At 31.1% G+C, this 22,393-nt stretch overlaps 1 protein-coding gene across 4 annotated transcripts in view; it reads left to right on the forward strand.

Annotated features, from left to right (window-relative positions):
- Nucleotides 1-17,739, forward strand: part of LOC147070096 (ketimine reductase mu-crystallin) — a 55,340-nt gene extending 37,601 nt beyond the window's left edge. For 2 of the 4 annotated variants that reach the window (XM_085949316.1, XM_085949317.1), the window contains exons 4-5: nucleotides 4,818-5,006; nucleotides 17,378-17,676. In XM_085949316.1, the coding sequence (XP_085805442.1) occupies nucleotides 4,818-5,006; nucleotides 17,378-17,460 (272 nt within the window). In that variant the 3' untranslated portion in view covers nucleotides 17,461-17,676. Of the gene's footprint in view, nucleotides 1-4,817; nucleotides 5,007-17,377 lie in introns of all 4 variants that reach the window. The other 2 variants (XM_085949319.1, XM_085949318.1) reach the window with 2 other exon arrangements.
- The last annotated feature ends 4,654 nt before the right edge of the window (nucleotides 17,740-22,393 follow it).

Here is a 22,393-nt window from a genome sequence, read left to right on the forward strand (position 1 = left end):
ATTTTTAACTAACTTTCCGATTAGCTAGACATTTGAAACTTTTAGAATGTATCAGAACACGATGCCAATGCATTTTTTTTAAATACTTTTAGCCATATTTAAGTAGAATTGAATTCATTTTCAGTTAATTTTGTTTTGTATGAAAAGTTATTTCGGCAGAAATCCGTAATCCAATCCACTATTATTGGTTGCTAACGGGGTGGTCCTAGCAACTAAATTATTAATATATACGTGCGTTACTATGGAAATCAAAATGACATTTCAGTATTCTATATTTGTTTGTTGCAAAATAGCAAAAAAATGATTTGTTGACAATTGCCTTATTTGTCCTCAATTATTAATACATAGAATTGTCAAGTTTATATGATTCAACAGACTTGAAAAACGAGGTATATAAAAAGTTATTTTTATCTTGTATTTATTTTTAGATAATCTTGAAAATATCAACTGTCCGGTAAAGATTATTATCTTATTTTATTTGTAATCGCTATCAAAAATGTTAATTTAATGTACAAATTTGAATATAAGTATCACAAAATGACAGACAATTTTCATAATAATCTAATCATATTAGTAAAACAAAAAACAGAACATTCATAAAAAACCATATAAAAAACCTTCGAAATATAAAACACAAAAATTAATCCCACTATTAGAGATGAAAGAGAAATAAAAATATCTTTGGTGTATTTTTTTCTATTCATTCCAATAAATTTAATGGGCTTAAGTCTGGCGTGCCTTTATGTTATTTAGATATTAAAAAAGCGTTGCGTTTCTTTCCAAATATTAATTATTATGATTTGCCAGGACCACCCTCCTTTATCAAACGTATCAAAATATTATTTTTTATATTCCCTTTTGATTAATTCCTATCAGTTGGAACATTCGTGTTTATTGAATGATTATTTAATGTATTCAGTTTATGTTGCTCGCATTTTAATTAGGTAAGGTATTTATTTCTTTAAAAATATATTTTTACATTATGGTAATGGATCCTGAACGTTTCAGACAAGGTATTTATTAGGAATTATATACAAAACAGACAATATGAAATTGGGGATGATATTTTCTAAAATATTTATGTTTCTGATGTTTTTTTTTATTTACAACTTATCCGACGTACATTTTGATGTAAAAAAGCTGTATTTTTGCAATGATAGTAGTAAAGACAAAATGATAGTGTTATATATCCATTAGTCCGGTTGGCCATTGCGACTTGGTATCTATGAGAAGAAATTTCTCAGCTTTCAAAAAGTTTGCACCGTTTTATGGCGAGCGAGAAAGTCTTTCCTCATCGTGAATTGACCGTAATACCTATATTATATCAAAATATGAATAATGCACACTCTAGTGTTGTATGAAAAACAAGTAAGGTCTTGGAAAGTTGTTCCTGGGACACTCTCAGCATAACATTGAAGGGTGCCTAACGTCAGTTACGCCACCGCGATGGGTGGAGAGTAAACATCACTTTTTTAAATTTACTCATCGATTTTAACCGAGAAGTTTGGCTGTTTAATCTGGTGCCATGAAAATTAAACGTAATATTATAATACTACAATACAATAATATATATATATATATATATATATATAGCAGTGGCGAAGGGTGGTCCGCACTAATCTTCAGTCACACGTATTTTTTTTTATTTAACTAAGACTAAAAAAATTATAGATAGTGTTGTATAGTTTTTAAAATTCAATCAAACTCTGCGTAAATCAAGCAGTGATTTATTATAATAGTCAAAAAATATTCGTCTATTCATATTTTTTACCCACTATGGTTTGGTTAGGCAGGTCTTAATGAATTTGAAAAAAACTAACCAAGACCACCTGTTATAATATGTATTCTTAATTCAACGAAAACAAATAATAATCATGGCGGAAAAAGTGTGTACTATTTTGTCGGATCGCCCATAGCATACCAAAACTATTATAGTTTAGTTTAGGCAGGGCTTAATTGATTTTTAAAAACTAACCTGCACCATCTGCAAATTGTGTTCTGAGTTTAATGGAAACAAATATGTATAACTGACAAAGTTTAGTGTGCACTGTATGTCGGATCTTAACAGTCTACCTCCACCCCTTGCCACTAATATACACATATTATACAGTTTCAATATTTAATTAACAAAAATCAATATGGATATCTTATACAAATACAGGAGAAACTCTGAATGATTAAAAACTCGCAAGTACCTATAGAAATCATTTTTATCAAATATTTGATATATTTAAGTGTCGAATAGTCTAATTATATCTAATTGAAACATTGCTGTCTATAAATAAGTGTCACATCATAAATAAATGGCAAATATTTTTTAAATCGTACAAATTGACATTCGGTGAAATGCTGGACGAAGAACGTGTTATACCAAAGAGATTGGAGTTATACGGTCTCAATGCTATAGCAATTATAACACTCAGCATCAAATGTGTGACACATTTTAGTATGTATGTTTTGTTGTCAAAACAAAACAATAGAGCAAAAATAAGCGTCAGCATATCCTCAATCATAGCTACATCAGTAGGATCTGTTATGATTTCTTAATTGCGACAATGTCTCTTGTAATTTATGGATTACATTTGTATAAATAAGAAGGACAATCCATGAATCCTCACGCACTCATCGAGTCCGTCGCGCGATGCACTACTATCATCACGAGTCCTTCACTCGATATAGTTAACCGTTATTTCACTCTAGTCCAGTCTCTTAGTTCATTAATATACTCAATCTCACGATCATATCGATCTCACCTGTACATCTATACATTATATCCTCACGCTGTTATCTTTATTATTGTATTTATTTATTTTCGTATCAATAAATAAACTGTCCTCTTTAAAAATCCAACCAACAATGCTTTATCTCGTCCACCTCATCATCATCATCATTTCCAAAATTCTATTGTGCCATTTGCTATTTGAACAAATTTACACGACCATAATGTATACGTATCACTGTTCACTCACAATTTACTGGACTAGGTTTAGATTTAATCTATACTTACCCTATTTTTTTTTAATAACTATGATATAATAATGAAATATACCTCTACAATTACATAATATATTATTAAATATACTTTCTACCTGAGTTTAAGTAATTCATTATTTTATTAATCGTCTACCTACATTGTAATTAATAGATCCATGTATCTTCAATTAATTTACTTTGTATCTCTATTATCATTTAATCTCTTTGTTTATCTATTATAGTAGCAGAGTAAAGGGTAAATGTTGTAAATTACAATCAAATGCTAAATTCCCCGAAGAAACTAGATAGTGCTGACTTATAGCTGTTAGAATCAGCTTCCAATATTCTAGATCTTGGTAATCGTGAAACTCTGCATAAATAACACTGAAACAGAATACTTAGTGTTATATTACACTGCACTACGCATGAGTCGCATTAAAACATAGTGGTTCAGAGAAACAAAGTTCTATATTGTATTTCATCTGAAATCTATAGAAGCAGACTTGTGATTAGGTTGATGTTATTATATTTTAAAACTCATATTTATAGTAGAATTAGTATTATAAAAGCTTTTTATAAATAATAATAAACTGTAAACAAAAGTTGTAAATAGGATAGCGTAACCTCTCCTTGTTAATTTCATTTTATTCAAAATAAAAAAGAGTAAAATGCATTTCATTAAACAACAAAATACCACGTTAAAGGTTTTGATAATTTTCAATACACAATTATTTAAAAGCTAGATTATTATAAACTACAAGGACGCGACAAAATAAATGGGTGCTATTTTTCCTCCAAAAACTTCTGACGAACACGGCATTCTCAAGGAAAATCGAAACAACCTTATATAACACACTCCTGCGCCGAGTATTAACGTATGGATCAGAATTCTGGGCACACAATGTGAACAGTATATTATATTTCACTAAAAGAGTAAAAATTGACTGAAGAAAAGAAGATAATACACAATCAACCAAAAGTGAAAGTAATTATCATTCCTAAGGAGAGATTTGTCGTATTACAAAAGTTGAAATAGTTTTTAACAGTTGAAAAAGTGATACAGTGGTAAAATAAAGATTAGAATATAGACCCTTAATGATATCAAGAAGTGAAATCGCGCTGTCACGTCGATTTGACTAACAGTAAAGTATTACATATTATATATAGCAGTAGAAATAAAATAATAATAATAAATATAATTGTAGGTATGTGTTTAAATATATGAGCGCCATATGCTTTCCTCTAAGTAGTGTGTAAAACATGTTAGTTATGCAGTTTGTTAAATGAAAACACTGTAATAATTTAGATACTATCATGAATATTTTTTACAAGTGAAATATAATCGTATATGCGATACAAAATATAAAGACATGGTTAATAGAAAAAGACTTCTTTCTTAATTTTCAGAAACACTTAAGTTATTTAATCATGGTAAAATGAATATGCTTAAACGGTAGGTGATTGAAGCTGTCCATCATTTTTCAATTTAACCCGACTCTAAGTTTTGTAAGTGTAGTTTGTGATAAACTGTACTTGAATGGATGCCGTCCAAAGGCAACCTTTAAAATAAGAAGACATTGTCGAAGATCCAAAAATATCATAATTTGTGCATGGTAAAGGTTAGAATGATCGAATAAATGCGATGCTGTCTGTAAGTTTCTCTCGTCATTGGTTTTCGTTTTTTTTTTTATTACAGCTGGATTTTTGTAGAGATGTCTTCATACCTAATTCTATTTAAAATTGCATACCTAATCGTATATTTAAAAACTTAATGTGAAGGAGTATATGAGCCTACATGGTAGACGAAAATGGTGATAATAAAATATATTTGTTTTTGTTTGCAGGTGTCGGTGTTGGGGTCGGACAAGAAATCTCCGATGAAATCTACAAACGAGCGTCCGTGTATGTAGAAAGCATGGAGATAGGACAAAAAGAATTGCTAACCAGAAATATCATTGGGGCACTTGGGCAAATTTCACTGGGGATAATTGATCCTCCCCAGCTTGGCACCACTACCATCTTCCAGTCTCTTGGTATGTACCAATTAATATACCTTCTGGTTATGAGTTGCAATCTCGGAATACCAGCTGAAGTCAAGAGTTCAAAATTATGGGATGGAAAAAAAATGTTACAATCTTTGGGTTAAATTGGTATCATGAATCCATAATCTAAGTGAAGAAAAAGAAAAATATTTTATAATCAATAGTTTTGTTAAACTTTATTTTCTCTTAATATACTCATAACACCGTATAATATGATTAATAAAATTAATTATATTATAACATATTTGTCTTGATTTATCTGTAACGTAGCGCAAGACAACACAGCACACACATATACAAACTATATATCTGTCTGCGCATTGAGTACGTCGACAAAAATGTTGACCGGTGGCACTGCCACCTGGTAAATTTTTCATGCTACATATTTCAATATTTGAGAAAAAAATATGACATGGCATTTTTAGAAATAAAAAGGGGGAGCCTTTGCGTAATTTTTGCATAGAATATTTATAAATACGTTACTGCAGTTACAACTTTACTGATTATGTAATTAGAGCTAAGAACGTTTTTTAAAGCTTACTTTTATTTATATAATTGCTTCACATTTGAATAGAGAAAAGGTTTTACTTTATTATCTTTGGTTTCCTTTTTTATTCCTAGTAGTTATAACATTGTGTTCTGTCTTACTGTCCTTTGTTCTGGTATTTCAGACTCAATTATTTGTCTGAGAGCTGCTGCCTCAGCCTGGCGGAGTCTTTGTAGAGTCTCCTGACTTTACCGAGCACGCCATCATTAAGGCCATTGGACCCGTTTTTTCCTGTCTTCTCAGAATCGTGGAAATGGCAAGGACGTTTAACACGAATTGACACATAATAAACACTTTATTTATTTAAAATCTGATAAATAATATTCAAATAACACTTTTTGTGTCATTAAAATTTTCTGATTCGCTTTACTTTTTAAAATAAATGACAAATAGTCGGTCCTGTTTTCGAAATTGGCCAAAACGACTGTCACGCCACAGTGAATTTTTGAACTTAATAATAGTTTTGCAGGTATATATTGTATGAAAGAAATGGGTAAAACAATACATTTCATTGATTAACTCACGTACTTTTTTTAATTTCAGAAAAATAAAGATTTTAAAGCCATTTTAGTTTGAGTATACATCAGCCAATTTTGAATGACTTTTTCTCACAAAATAATATATACTGCACAATAAAAATATTTTTTTATTATAATATAACATTTCCGTAATACTATAAATAATAATTAACAATGAAAAAATAAATAAAACCCTATAAATTCGGTACAATTAGTGACGCTATATTACCAAAACACGTCGTACGTTTTCATGTATTTATCCTGTTTTCATACGTTTTAGAAATATAATTATTTTGCAAAATTATTAAAAAAAGACAATTTGATTGATTGATCCATACAGTTTTTCCATTATTTCGATATTAATTAGTTAGTCGGCAACCAACTGGGACCAGGTGAAGACGTTTGTTTGTTTTCCAAAATTTAGTTCGTTGCGGAATATTATTTTAATTCGCGTAATATTTATTATATAACAACAGTGTTCATAAAACGTAAGGCTGTCACAGGGTTGCCACGAGTTTTATAAGGTAGGTTGCGTTAATTTCTTGAAATCAAAAATATTATTATTAAATTTTTGTGCACGTTAATTTAAAATATAATTTACCAAACTATATTCTTTGAAGGTTGCTTCGTATTATACACGGGAAAATCATGAGCGGTACATTTGCCAAACCAAGCGCTGGTCGCCGTCGAAATGGAAAAACATCTCAAATGATTGCCCAACGGTACGTCAAATATTTTTTGTATCCTCAGATAATCATGCCTTTCGGTTAGCAATTTATTTTATGATAATTATTATTTATTATGTATTATTTTTATAATTATTTTTATAATACACTCACGATGGCATCGCGGCTTAAGCGTTGGCTTATTGCGTCGTGGGTCCCAGGTTCGAATCCTGGGTCTAGCAAGTACACATATTGTTTTTCAATTTGTGTTTAAGTCAGAGTATGGACTTTATATGTTAAAAAGTGGCTGACATACATTTCTCGTAAAAACAAAAATCTGTCAATACAAACCTCCACCCTGTGCAGGCCCATATGATCCTATTAGGATCGGACATAGTTGAAAAGAATATTATTTTTTACTATCCCACAGTGGAGTAGTTGGCGTAGCGCAGTGGGTGTGGGTTCGAATCTCACCTCTGGCAAAATTACATGTTTTTGCAATGTGTGTTTAATCCATATTAACTACCATTCTTCATAAAAAGTCCGATAGTATTAGCCTCCAGCTCCGCTGAGTACTTAATGTATATTACTTACTTTATTATATTAGATACTAACCTCTAATTTGTTAAATCATATATTTTTATTTTTCAGCCAAAAAAAAGCAAACTACAAACCCCCGATGACAGTGCAAAATGGGAACGTTTACTAAAGGAGCCGATTTCACCTAGTACGACGGTCGAACCAATGGTAAGAAAAGCTCTAACATAGTTTGTTGCCACCGGAGCATTTTAATTAATGTAGTAATTAACGTGATATTTGCCATTTACAAATTAATTGCGCATAATGCGTATTCCACGCTCCCCGGTACCAACGAGTTAGTTATCTAGCCGCAAACGCAATATTATGGATACTTATTATTTAAATGTAAGAAATCAAACATTTAAAAAAAAAATTCAGTGGACAACCCTCGTCCAATGTAATGAATTGTGTAGTTAGCTGCTGCCAAAACTATATGAATTATATGCACATTACAACTCATGGAAATATGAGACCTACTAGTGATGTAGCGAAAGTCGACATTGGCAAGCCATATTAATTTGCATATACCGTTTCGATATTATCGGCTTGTCATCATTATTATATAGGCCGGCCAGGTGTTATCAATAATTATAATCATATAGATTAAATAGTTTCTTAATTTGGATATAAACAGTTTTTGCATTGATTTAATTTTTTATACGTGTATTGTTTCAATAATATAACACACCTTTCACTTCCCGTTTTTATTTATTATCTATACTATAATTTCGAAAATGTATTTGGATGTTTGTATGTTTGTAACGTCGTGTCGGTTTCTATACCATTCATCCGATTGCGATGAAACTTTAGTGAGTTGTTATGTGCATACCCGCGAAGGTTTCTGAATTAAAAAAACCATCTTCTTTTTCTTCTTAATTCTATCTTCTTTTATTCGTATGGTTCCTATAGCATTCATCCGATTGCAATGAAACTTTGGTAAGTTGTTGTGCGCATGCCCCCAAAGGTTTCTGAATTAGTATTATACAAAATACAAAGTTTGTTTGTTTGTTCCATCCAATTTTGATTTTTTTTACTACATATTAATACTATTTATAACGTTTGCATATTTTGGATTCGATTTTAATTTAGTGTTCTTTTGTTTGACCTTTACTCCTATTAGAATTATTTTCATATTGCCATATTGTATTACACAGATATATTAGATAAATGTATCTACGAAGCGACCATGTGCGATGCCGAGTACTTCAGCTAGTGTTATATTATATTGTATTATTAATTGTATACTTTATTTATTTCAGAAACGTGCGTCTATTGGGAAACCGCTTCAAGATTTGGATGGACGCCGCATTGTAAATTTTAATTATTTTTTTAAACGCCTCATTGAAATATCGAGTCATTCAAATGTTTTTTCGTGTACTATGGCGAATTTATACATATTGTCCGAAGTTAGAAGAGGGTTTGTATCTGATTTTGTAATTAAGTGTAATATGTGTGATTTATCTTTTACTCTCTGTACGGATGAACCAAAAGCGAAGCAATTAAACCATGAAATTGTATCGGGCGTTATGAGCACTGGCTGTGGATATTCAGGATTGGTTGAAATGATGTCTGCCATAAATATTCCATGCATGTCGTCTAAGTTTTACGCTAAAATTCACGCAGATTGCTGTGAAGCTTGGCAAAAAAGTGCTTTAAATAGTATGGAAGAAGCGGCACGTTGTGAAGCAGAGTACGCAAAATCCATAAAAAGTGTAGATGGAAATGGTAATCCCATGATTACAGTGGTAGCGGATGGGTGCTGGTCAAAACGTTCGTATAAAAACAATTATTCAGCGCTGTCCGGCGCAGCGGCAATTATTGGTGTGCATACCGGCAAAGTATTATTTTTAGGTATTAGGAATAAATATTGCTCGATATGTGATCGTGCATTACAAAAAAATAACGATTGTCAAGTCCCCGATCACAAATGTTACAAAAATTTTACTGGTAGCTCTCCCAGTATGGAGTCGGATATATTGGTAGAAGGTTTCAAACAATCTTTGAATGCATATGGAATTATTTATTCAAAACTAATTTCTGACGGAGATAGTAGCACTTATAAAAAAATTTTGGAAGCACGGCCGTATAAAAATATTACTGTTGAAAAAATTGAGTGCCGTAACCACTTACTCCGCAATTTTTGTAATAAACTAAGATTACTCTCTGGAGATACCAGATATCCACTGAATGTAAGAAGAAAAGTGACAGCAAATATTCTTCGATTACGAATAGCCATTAGTTCTGTAATTAAATACCGTAAGAGCGAAACTACCACGCCAGGTATAAGAATAAAAGATTTATTTCATGATATCTCAAATAGCCCTAAGCATGTTTTTGGTGACCACAAAGAATGCGCTAAATATTTTTGCAAAAATAGTCATTCCGATATGACAGTAATCGAAGAATTAAAAAAATGCAACATTTACATCAAAATTGAAAACATTGTTTCTTTTCTCGCTGTGAGGTCTAGAAGTTTAATCTATGATGTAGATAACAATGTTGCTGAAAGGTTTAATAGCATACTTGCTAAGTATGTTGGAGGCAAACGAATAAATTTCAGTCTAAGGCAATCCTATCAAGGCAGATGTGAAGCTGCAGCTGTCGCACACAATACTGCTCTTCCTTTGACCGCGCTTCATAAAAAGCTGTTTAATAAAAGTCCTGGAAAGTATACAAAAATTATGGAACTTTCACGCAAAAAAAGTAGGCTAATTGCGTATAGGCCAAAGAAGAAGAATTTATTAAATTATATGTCTAAAAACCCCAATTATGGTGAATCTGCACAGCAACCAAACATGGATAATGAAACATTTAATATGGCAAAAGAATCGTTTTTAATGAAAATGGCTGTCAGTAATGAGGATATCCAAATAATCCAATCTGAAACCGTTTTGCAAGCTGGCTGTGGTAAGTGGCTAGAAATGAGAAGATCACGCATAACTGCCTCGTGGTTTGGTAGGATCTGTAAGCGACGAGAGAAAACAAGTTGCGTGAGATTAATTAAAGAAATGCTTTACGGTTCGTCACTTTGTAATATACCATCTATTAAATATGGCAAAGACAATGAAAAGAATGCGATAAAGCAATTAAGTGACCAAGAAAAAATAGACATTGTGCCATGCGGACTATTTATTGATGCAGACAAAACATACTTAGGTGCCTCGCCAGATGGACTTTATAACGATGGGAGTTTTATTATTGAAATAAAGTGTCCATCATCAGCCTCTAATATGGAAGTTGACGATGCCATAAAACAGAACAAAATAACATTTTGGAGACATAAAGAAAATAAAATAATCGGGGTAAATACAAACCATGACTGGTATTACCAAATTCAAGGACAGTTGCACATTGCAAATAAAGATAAATGTCTTCTTGCGATTTGGACAGGAGAAAACCAAAAAATTAAAGTAGAGTATATTTTCAAAGATGACGGCTTTTCGATAGATAAAATGGAATCCCAACTGACAAGATTTTATATGAATTGTGTATTGCCTGAACTCGTTGATCCTAGACTAACACGGTCGATGGATATAAGAAACCCTCAATATATATTAGATGCTATCAATAGAAAAGAAAATAAAATTGTAAAAAAGAACAATTTATAATTGTTATTCTAATACATTACTTACCGTTTAGCCTATACTTACACTAATTACATAAGGAATCAATTACTAATTTTCTATACACTAATGTTCCAAAATCCTCCGAAGCGTTCAAAACGTACTACCCAGTGCTTATAACTGCTCACCGCGTAGTATTTTGTTTACCACGATATACCTAATGGTTTCTTAAGTTTTAATTTTTAGACAACATTTTTAAAAATCGTGCCTCGCAAAATATTCATTGAATTGCTTTCTTTTTTGAGTGCAAGCATAGTCCTGTTTTTAAGTCATGTTTTTATAATCTAATAAAAACACAATAACACCAGAATGTTTTCATGCCATCTTGTGAATGTTTTAACCCTTTGTGGAGTGACGTTTCTTAAAATTACCGGCATCTTAAATAAGCATAATATACCTACTATTATGTGTAAAATATTTTTTTTCTCAACTTACAATAAAAAGCAATATTTTCAAACATAAACTAATATTATTTTGTAGATTGGCATCATTGATTTCGCAAAAATCATCTGTCAAAAGGAAGTTGTCGGTGTTTTTCGATTATGTGTTGTTTCTCTTGTTTAATTCTATGTTAGGTACTTTTTTTTATTGTTATTCTTGAAAATATAATATTTAGAAAAGTATGTTATATAATATTTATAAATTCAGCATGATAACATACAAATAGCGAACCATAATGTTCCGTCAGGCATTTGCCACCATTCTTTTTTTTACGTTTTACAAATAGCAGTTGTTCGATGTTATTTGGATAAATGTGACATTATTTTGGTGTAGTTTGGGACAAAATAATAGTACTTATCTTCTCAAAATATTGAAAAATTCTGATAAAAAAGACATGAATCCAAACAATACTGATCTACGGCTCAGAGTTTTGAAAGGCACAAAGGCCGATGAGCATGCGCTCGATGTACACGAGATATACATCATACGATACGAATCATACTACATAGTACATACATGATACCATGTATGTATGCTTATACTAGGTTCCCTAGTTCTTTGCTACCACGTCCGGCACGTGCATGTACCAAGAACTAGACACCAAGAAGAGTGGAGGGAGCCAGTATCCAGAGCCAGGCCAGAGCCAGAATCCAGTAGTTGTTCGAGTGATTATGAATAAACTAAAATATAGTTTTATTTTTACTCTTTTATGACTTACATTTGCCTTCAACTTATATCTAAAAATATATATGCTTGCAGAAAAAGAGTGGTCCAAATTGCCTGTCGGTACTTTAAAACACCACACATTTTTTTTATAAACGGTTGTATAAAGTAAAGTTTGTGAGCTCTAGTGGGAGTGGGCTCTAGCTCTAGGGAGCCATACTGATACAAAACAGTCGAAAAATATATAAATTTTTCATTATTTTTTATGTCAGGCAACAAATTGTTAAACGTATAATTTGTAATGTTAGATGAGAATTAATAAAATTATTTTGTTCACACCTTCGTTTTTTTATACATACACACTGAATTTGCCGTGGGAAAATTATATAATACATACCTATACATATTTGAAATACCTCAGAAACATACATAAGTATTAGATTTTTTTTGAAAAATATTTGCACTGAATTTGGTGGGCCTACAATAATAATATGATAGGTTCAAGAAAATGTATCACTTCACAAATTTAGAATATCAATAATATGACGTTCTTATTTGGAGGTCTACTATTTTTATTCTTATAATTTATTCTACCTACTACCTACAAAAATTTATAAAATTTGTTTGGAAAAAAATATTATTTTATTAAATAATACTTTCAAAACCCCTGATTTCGTTCAAATTCGCTGGCGGCGGCAGACTACAGACACATTCATATTGCACTGTAGATTGAAATGTTATATTATAATGCTTCTATATACCTATAACAATAACATGTTTATTTTGTTCCAAGGCTTGTCGCTTACGTCAAATTTGATTCTTGCAAATCAACCCATACGCCTTAAAGTCGTAAATCTATCGAATGGTGACACTTAGCTGGTGATTCTTTCTCATCCATAATGTTTCTATTTTTTTTGTGATTGAATATTATTATGTATGTTGCTTAGAAGTAACAGTACGTTGCAGTACCATCATAACTATCCTTAAATCACTTGGATACCGCACTGAGTTTTTATATAAACGCTATTTTATTGATTGTTAAGTACTTGTTATCTCATTATAATTATACAACCCCCGAAATCTCTTCAAATTGAATCGAGTTTATTCGTATAGAAATTTATCTTTTCTAAATCGCGTTTTTTATACGAAACTTTATATTTTTTCATACCTTTTCGTTGATTTGTCACAAATTCATTGTAATGTCGCTTAAAATTTTCTATATAGGTACTGGGTAGTATATTATTGCACTATAAGCATCTGTCAGAATATATCTAAATATCATTTGTTTTCTTTCAATACCCGATTGAATAAATGATTCCTTTATTTCTATACTTTTCAAATTTCGAAGTAGCGATTCCGTCTCCTCTCTTACCCATTTTCACGTTTCCTCTCATGCGTTACAAATAATTTAACACACATCATATAAAGCGATTGATTGATTTTTTTTATTTTGTTAACTGTCAATTCATGGTGGAACTGTATTGTATTGTTGTTTTTATTTAATAAAACGCAATTTTTTTATAGTACTGATTCCACTTTAATTAATATATTAGGACCGGTTTCGTCCGCCTCAGTGGGACATTTTGAAAATTTCCCACTGAAGCGGACGAAACCGGTCCTAATATATTAATTAAAGTGGAATAAGTACTATAAAAAAAATTGCGTTTTATTAAATAAAAACAACAATGATTGATTGATAATATTTTTATATTAAATCGAATGTAGAAAAGAAAAAGGATGTAACCCACACAAATCAAATTTTACAGGAGGCACAAAATCGTTTTTTTATGGTTTTCGGCCAAAGTTAAAATACAAAGTAAGTTAATTGAAGAAAAACCAACAAATATGATAGTTAAGTCATTTTTCCCACTTCACTTCCTTTTTTTTTTAAATTGGCAGCTAAATTATGATAATAAATCGGCTTACATACTTTGGACACGACGTGTATTTAGTTGTGTATAACGTTGTTATCCAATAAAACCTATCTTGAAAAAACTAAGGATTACGTCCTTTTTGTTTTCTACAGTCGATATAATATTTATAATAAGATATATTGTATCTTCATTAATACACGGATCATTAATTACATCAAGAAACCAAATTTATAATTCACTTAATTCCCTAGGCAACGAGTATCGGTATTTCATTAAAATTATGTAAATCTATGATTGGGTAACCTTGCCATTATAATTAAAGATTTTGCATCTAGGGGGAGTTGTCGAGGCAAGGCTATTACGTAGGATTGTTAAATTATTCTAGAAGCATAAGTTGAAGCGTATTAGGTATGCCTTCAATAAGCATAAGTCTCTCTACGTGACTCCCGTTCATATATTTCATAATTTTATCAAAGAGAAAGCAGTCCAGAATGCGTTCTAACGAGATAAAATATAATCGCATATCGCAATAAAACAGAATAATATGATTATTTTGAAAAATGTATTATATATACAAGTGCTGCCAAACTGTATTATATGCTAGTGTGCCGCGATAGAAGAAGTCTAAGAATTTGTCCATATTGCGTACCTATTATCATACAATTACAAGCAAATTGAAGTATTTTGCAGATAAATTGGAACTGTGGACCCGAAAAATTAAAAACTCATAGCTTGATTGCTTCTCAGCTGTAGGCACTCACTCAAACAAAACAATTATGAGAACTTCAGAAGATAGCTGTAAAAAAACTCTGCATCATTTAAATTCATTTCTTCTTCTACATACCGGACATTACCATTGGAAAAAGTTTGGAAGAGTTGAAAAACAATTCTGTGCCCAACGCCTCATTTTTTGTGCTAGAGTTCTCAAAATTTTGTGTTTTGGTTTGGAGTCAATATCCTGCATTAGCTGTCTACTACAGCTATTAATGTTTGTTTTATTATGTTATATATATATTATTAATGTTTTATATTGATGTTTGGATCGTCTTATCTTTGCGAATTAGGTTTTTCAGAGCCCATGGATATTAAATAAAGTAAACGGGAACGACTACAGATGGTAACATCAATTGCATCCTTCTCATTAATAAATAGTTATAATTGTTGTCAATTCCTATTGCACTTTTAAATGTTTTTCATTTTAAAATGAAGATTTACAGTCACAATTAGGGAATACAAAATTAATGGGAACCACTTTACCCCACCGAGTGTGGCATAATAAGATACGGATCTCAAATGTGAAAATATATGGAATACACTACGTAAACACGTGTTAAAGTATGCATTGTGCATTCAAGTTTGTCATGTAAACATAACGCGAATTTAATATTTGAAAACAGTCAATGTTACCACATTCGGTAGTGTAAACCAGTTACCATTATTATTTTGTGTCCTGGATTCCATTATTAATGCTTCTTCAAACACTGTACAATCGTTTTTGAATAGCACCAATCTCATATTAAGAAATGGTTTCAAAAATATTTAATATATTAAATAGTATTATGAAGTTTACAAGGTGAGATATGAGGGTAGGTAGGTGATATTCTATATGACTATGAAATGATGCGTTATTTGGGATTAAAGATTAACGAATGAATGATAATAATTTAATTTTTGATAGTAGATCTTGTGGAGTCGATGAAACCACTAGAATATTAAATTATATTTAATTTCCTATAATAAACATTTTTTTGTAAATAATATTAAATTCTTTTTCATTACATATATAATACTTTTATTCTGAGTAGGTACTTGACAAGCAGTCTCTTATTAATTTACATGTTCTCACATATATATGTAAATTTGAATCCGAATAATTACATTCATGCTAAATCAAAGTTCAAAGATAGATTTCAAATTTACATTGCACCGTTATGCCGAGAGAATTCAACACGTCGTAAACTTGTAAAGAATCAGAATTTCCTTTGCAGTAAAGTTGGCAATGTATGCTCTACGAACCGGAAAGAGAGATAATAACTTTAATATTTTCATTGACTTCAAAGGGATCCCAATAACATTTTCGTACTCAGAACTTGCGTGTTGGTTATTACCACAACGAATCAAATAACAAATCTAAGGCAAAATTTTAAAGTTACCGCTTCAATGAATTCTGTCTTGTGGTATAACGTGAAAAACTACAATATATAATTATATATGTATATCGAAATTACACTTGGTAATTTCTAGGGATGGAGCTCTGTAGCAATCATACTACTCAGTATTACAAGGGTGACACACTTTAATATGTATGTTTTGTTGTCAAAACAAAACAACGAAACGGAAACGATCGTCAGCATTTCCTCAATCATAATCAAGATCAATAGGATTAAATAGCAAAGACAATCCATAACTACTCACTCCACTCGAGTCCATCACTCGGCTCGCTACTCACATCAAGTCTGGTCACTCGACACATTCAACCATCATTCACTCGAGTCAAGTCTCTTCTCGAAACAACTACGACATTTATCTTTTCTTCACCTCATACACCTCCAAAGTGGTGACCCCGATGCGAATACACCTTCACCATAATCCCTAAATATATTATATCATATTATTATAAAAATCTATAGTCAAAGTAATCTATATAGTTATATCTACATAATTAACTCACTTAACAGGACGCTTGATGCTGGTTAGTAATAATTATTAAGGTAATTGATACGTAAATTTAAAACACAAAAGCCGATAGCCAAAAATTAACACATTTTATTAAAGTACTTCAACATGTAAAAACTATTAGTAAATTTTATCTTAATTAGATAAGCAAACATGGCTTCATTGGTAAAGCACATTGGCGCTAATACAGTAGATGGTGGTTTGAGCCCTACTGGGCGTCGTATTTTTCTATTAGATATATACAATATATCTGAGGTGTTTTCAAATTATGTATGGTCACTTAATAGGGTTGACTCAACATTATCGATTGGGACTCAACGCTATTTATTTAGGCGACGTCATGGCCTTATAGGTCGATCTATATTTTTATGAAACTGTCATTTAGTATCACATTTTTTCGCCAATAAGTAACTGTGAAAATATAACCTTCATTACAAATATAAATTAGGTTATAAAATTTCTCTCGAAGAAACGTTATTTATTTTGTAATATTGTTTCCCGTTAAAATTAGTCAAATTTGAGATGAAGGTTTTATAAATGGCAATCATAACTTTTATAATGCAGAGCAGTTAATTTATGAACATTATATCGGTTTGTTATTAGTGAGTTAATTTATTTTTTAAATTTAATTCCTTATAATATATTAAGTCTGAAACTAGCCCACCCAACCACCTTGTACGAAAAAGTAAAGGCATGGTTATTAATAAAAAAATATATATATATCTTAAGTCACCTGCTATTTTATAATGTACGTATGTATTTTTTTTCTTTTCAAGGTGTTGGCGTAGAAGATGCAGCAGTTGCCAAAATGGTGTATAATTTGATCAAGAAGAAGAAAGCTTCCCAGACTTCAGGATAATGAAATTAGTGTGTTATTTGAGTCACACCATTTGAAACCTGCGATTAATATGAAATGACTTGAACAAAGCACTTACTCATAATGTCACGAAATGTATCATTAATTAAAGACAGATTTAATTTGTTCAACAATATTATAATCTGCTAGTTTAATAAATATGTAATATTTTACAATGAAATTAACACCCCTTTTATGAGATAGCGGATATAGTTATTGAAACAAATATTTTATTTTAAATATCACCACTATATAATATTATAATAAAATAAAATGTCCAGATATTTTGAAGCCATCTATTAATACAGGTAAGTATCTATCTATTGCCAATACCCTGAATAACACAATTTAAGATAATACATTGGGCGCATAACTGTGAGTGAATTTCGACGTGATTAGTATTAATTTGCTTATTTGGTAAAGCACACTAGCTGAAATTTGATGAATGCAGATTTGTGTTTCCTTTGGCACAAATAATTTTGAAAAATAAAGGTTTATAAGGTATTCCAACGAATGCTACCTTTTTAAGGCACATATTCCACCTAGCGGAAAAATACGATTCTTGCAATTTGACATTTATTTTTTGATAGTTTATATTTTAAAGTATTTTAATTAATAAATATGTAGGTATGTATCTAAAACATAAAAATAAAAATCTTTTTTTATTGAAAGTCAAAGATAAAGTTAAAATTAAAAAGAAACCTTATACAATAAGAATTCGTTAAACGATACCATATTATTATTACATAATATTTTATGGTCATGTCTATTTTTAAAATTTAGTTTATTAAGTTTTATTTAATGTACAGATAGACAGTTGTCAAAATAAAAAAAAATTGGGGAGATCGTGACATCATAAAAAAATCAAGGTAACATGAAGTGTCAAAAACATAATATTCTAATATCTTAATTAAAAATCGCAAAAAATCGTCGCTAATATTATTAACTGTATTTGAGATAACACCTCGACATCAACAGTCTTTCGTAAATTTCGGCGTGATTAGTGTTAAAAATATTATTTCTAATAGTTAAATTTCTAAAGTATTCTAAATTGTATAATAATATGATCAAATATCGAATGTTACATTCTTGGATTTTGTGTATAAGAGTAGGCAATGATGTAATGTAGGTATTCTAAAAATATTTTTTTTCATAATATATAATTAATCTTTTTATTTATTTATTACTACATAATAATTATATGAATATAATTTATTAGGTTTTATTTATTTTTTTAAAACATGAGTATTATGGCACTATAGAGATCGGCCAATGCGCCATAATACATAATAAATGTAAAATATAAAAATGATTTATATGAAACACAAATAACAATAAACAAATAACAATACACAAATAACAACCGATATACAGTAGAAGAGAAAGTAATTGTACGTATGCAGTTCATCGTGGGACACTTATTCGTGCGCCGTAGTACGTGAAACATGCGTTCGTATATTATTTTATCAAATGACGAGTTCTTCGCTGAACATTTCATCGTGAAATACATTTGTACGTATCTTGCAAAATGCGGCGATAGTTTGCAAATAGTATTGTTCCAATTAGATTAACCCTAACCTAACCTGTTCCTACAATAACCTAAAATGTTCAACGAAGAACTCGTCATTTGATTAAATGTTACACGAACTCATGTTTCACGTACTGCGACACACAAATAAGTGTCCTGCGGTGAACTGTTTACGTACAAATTTCCGGATACGATCTAACTTACTTAAGCTGACACTACAGACCATTTAGGTCGACGGCCGACTGCACAACTATTCTCATGGAATTCCAGGCTCTTTCTCAATACAGTTGGTCACAACCTAATCTCTATCCATCCACCTTTCCTCCAAAGGTTGAATACACACTGGGGTTCTTTTATAAACCATATAAAGAGCTCTAGAACCATCACATTTAATCACGTAACCGGCTCATCTAAGTCTTCGTATCCTCAAGACATTAACTATATACTCGAAGTAAAATGATAAAAAAACAATTACAAATTCAACCGATTTAACAGACCCACGAATATTATATACCTAGTTATACAGAGTTACGAATAATATTGGTAGGAACATTGATCTAATTTTATACTCTGTGTATATACACAGCTTCAAGTACCTGGGGGTACATATCACGGGAGATGGCATTTTGCAGAAAGAGCTCGCTATCCGAATGGGAATGGCTGGAGCAACGTTCAACTCGATGCGAAACGTCTGGGACTCACGACTGTACTCGGTCAAAACCAAATGCCGCCGAATTCTGACAGTGCTGCTTTACGGTAGCAAATCATGGCACCTTACGAAGGCTCAGAGCAACCGTATACTGAGTTTCGAAAACAGATGTTTGCGACGAATACTGGGTGTGCGGTGGTATGACTTTAGGAACAACGAGGAGATAAGAGAACGCACCAAGAAGCCTCTCATCACGCTGATAAGAATATCACGCAAAGAAGAAGAATATATACACAAAGTGTATCAGTGAAGTAAAAAGTGATGCTAAAAAGCGTGCTATAAAACTTTACTTATTCATTTAATAAATAAATAACGATCGTCATTGAAATTTTACTTGATGACCGAACCAGGTTGATGCGTTGGATAATACTTAATCACCAGTTGGTTGGACTCTAGTTGCCAATATTATATTGTATTGAATAAGTCAGAGAGTAATAGTCTTATATCAATTTTTTTGTAGCTTTTCCTGATCGAAAGGCGTCTCTCGTTTTGATACATTTTCTTCAAGTGAGCTCAAATATACGACGCGTGACCGGAATCATTTATTCAAAGGGCGAATGAGATGGATAAATCGAAAAATCGTATAGACGAGAAGGATAAAGCACGATTTTATAACTCAATATGATTGAATTCACGTTTTTTTTTCGTACAGAAAATGTGAATAATATTTCAGATATTCGTAAAAATTTTGTAAGCGAGTAAATAATTGGAATAATATTTCATTGAGATTAGAAAATGAAAGAGCAAATCGTAAAGAATGTTTGGCAAAATTATTGCTGTTTATTTTATTTGATAGATAGTGTTGTTCTTACCCCAGATATTATGTTTAATCGACGAAGGTTGCTTGATGTGTGTGTAACATGGTATTCTCGGGCAGTGAATGAACAATACACGGAGTTGGTATTTTCATGGGTTTATATATTATAGTAATAAATTTTGGATAAACATGGCACAAAGACATAATAACTGTTACATTGATTTTAGTTTGAGTTGAAAGGTTTACATTGATTTGGAATTTAGATAAGGTGCGAGACACACTACAGGATAATGGGGCGTGTCGATTACATTGTAGAAAGGCCGAAAGACAACTGTTTTACATTTCCGTTTTGCGTTATTATCTATGGTCTATAAATGACCGTATATTATGCAATAACATGTCGGTTGTAGGGTTATACGAAACCTCTACATCTAAACACTTAGATTTAAAAGTTACTAGATTGGTCGAAAGTCAGTGGAATCCAAACAGTACGTTCCGGCATCCCAGGGTGGTATAAGCGGGTTAAAAAAATAATACGAGACAATTTAATACAACGCTCTGATGTATAGTCGGAATGGCGGTTGATAATGTTACACGGGTTTGTGACTTCCAATGCTTTCCCTGATAAATTAAATTGTTTTTGAACAGCACCTATCTTAGCAACTGATCAGTCCAACTTCATATCCGCATAAATTTAAACTCTGAGAGAAATGAGGATAGCTGCAGTGGCATCCCATGTGGTTAGAAAGTCGTGCGTTATTTGGGGGCTGCAAATTATAATAGAAAAGTGGGTAATATAACTTTTGAGAGTAGATTTCGTGAGCCGACACTTTTTATAGAGCAATTAGTTGAACTCTTGAAAATAATCAGTGATAAATTCTATCACAACTTGAATAAATCTTGCTAATCCATGTTATATATTTTTAATCAAGAAACTTGCATTCTTTAATATTGAATATCGTCGTTAATTTTACGCACTATACATTCGACCGATCAGTCATAATATTATCTGAGATACGAGAATGCGTTGCAACTTTACTGTGAGTCATTCCACAATATTACTGCAGTAAACACGTATCTTGACTTACAAGAAAGTGCTTCAGTATAATCATCTGTTGGAGTTCAGTATTCTGTATACTTACAAGCACGTAACTCAAGATACGAGTTTATAATATTTATAAAAGTCTTTTATTGTGATACGAGTTTGTTGTCATTGCTTAAATCTATCATGTTATAAAGTATGTTTTGAGGCGTTTTCAAATTCTGAATTCATTACGTCAAATAACTCAAAACTGACAAAAATTGAAATACGTGTTTGTAGAAAATTACCGACGATATGTAGTCTCAAATAAAAAAATAATGAATTATTTCTGCAAGTATGATGAAGGACGTTACAACTATTTCTAATAATTCTGAGACCATCTATAATAAATCAAAATTAGTAATATTGTCAGCGGATACAGGTTCAAGTCCCGGTGGGTATCGTGAGTATTATGCATGAGATGTTTTCAAATTATGTATATTCAATATATAAAATGTTACATTTTCAAAACATGTGTCTTATTCGTTGAATTAAATAAATAGTTTATTTAAAAATAATATATAAGAAAACTTGCAATAAAGTTATCTAGTTGTTATGAATATATTTTTGGAACAATTTATATTTACAAGAGACAAGAGAACTTAAAAAGTCTACTTAATCACTAGAATGATTCACAACTATGCATAGTCGAGTTGTACAACATTGATTATAATATTTGGTAGATTAATTGCTCTTGATCGTCGAGCGAAAGATTTTTCAAGGAAGCGAAGTCCAAAATTTTTTCTATATTTGTCTCTGAGTATATAACTATTTAAAAAGTACTATTTTATATAACAGAATACACCATTGATTGGATGTAATGAAATTCTGCTAACTCAATTAATATAACTGTGAGAGGTA

Source organism: Rhyacophila brunnea, unplaced genomic scaffold, assembly GCF_057557595.1.
Source record: "Rhyacophila brunnea isolate RB1 unplaced genomic scaffold, BYU_Rbru_1.0 scaffold_22, whole genome shotgun sequence".
Classification (NCBI taxonomy): Eukaryota; Metazoa; Arthropoda; class Insecta; order Trichoptera; family Rhyacophilidae; genus Rhyacophila; species Rhyacophila brunnea.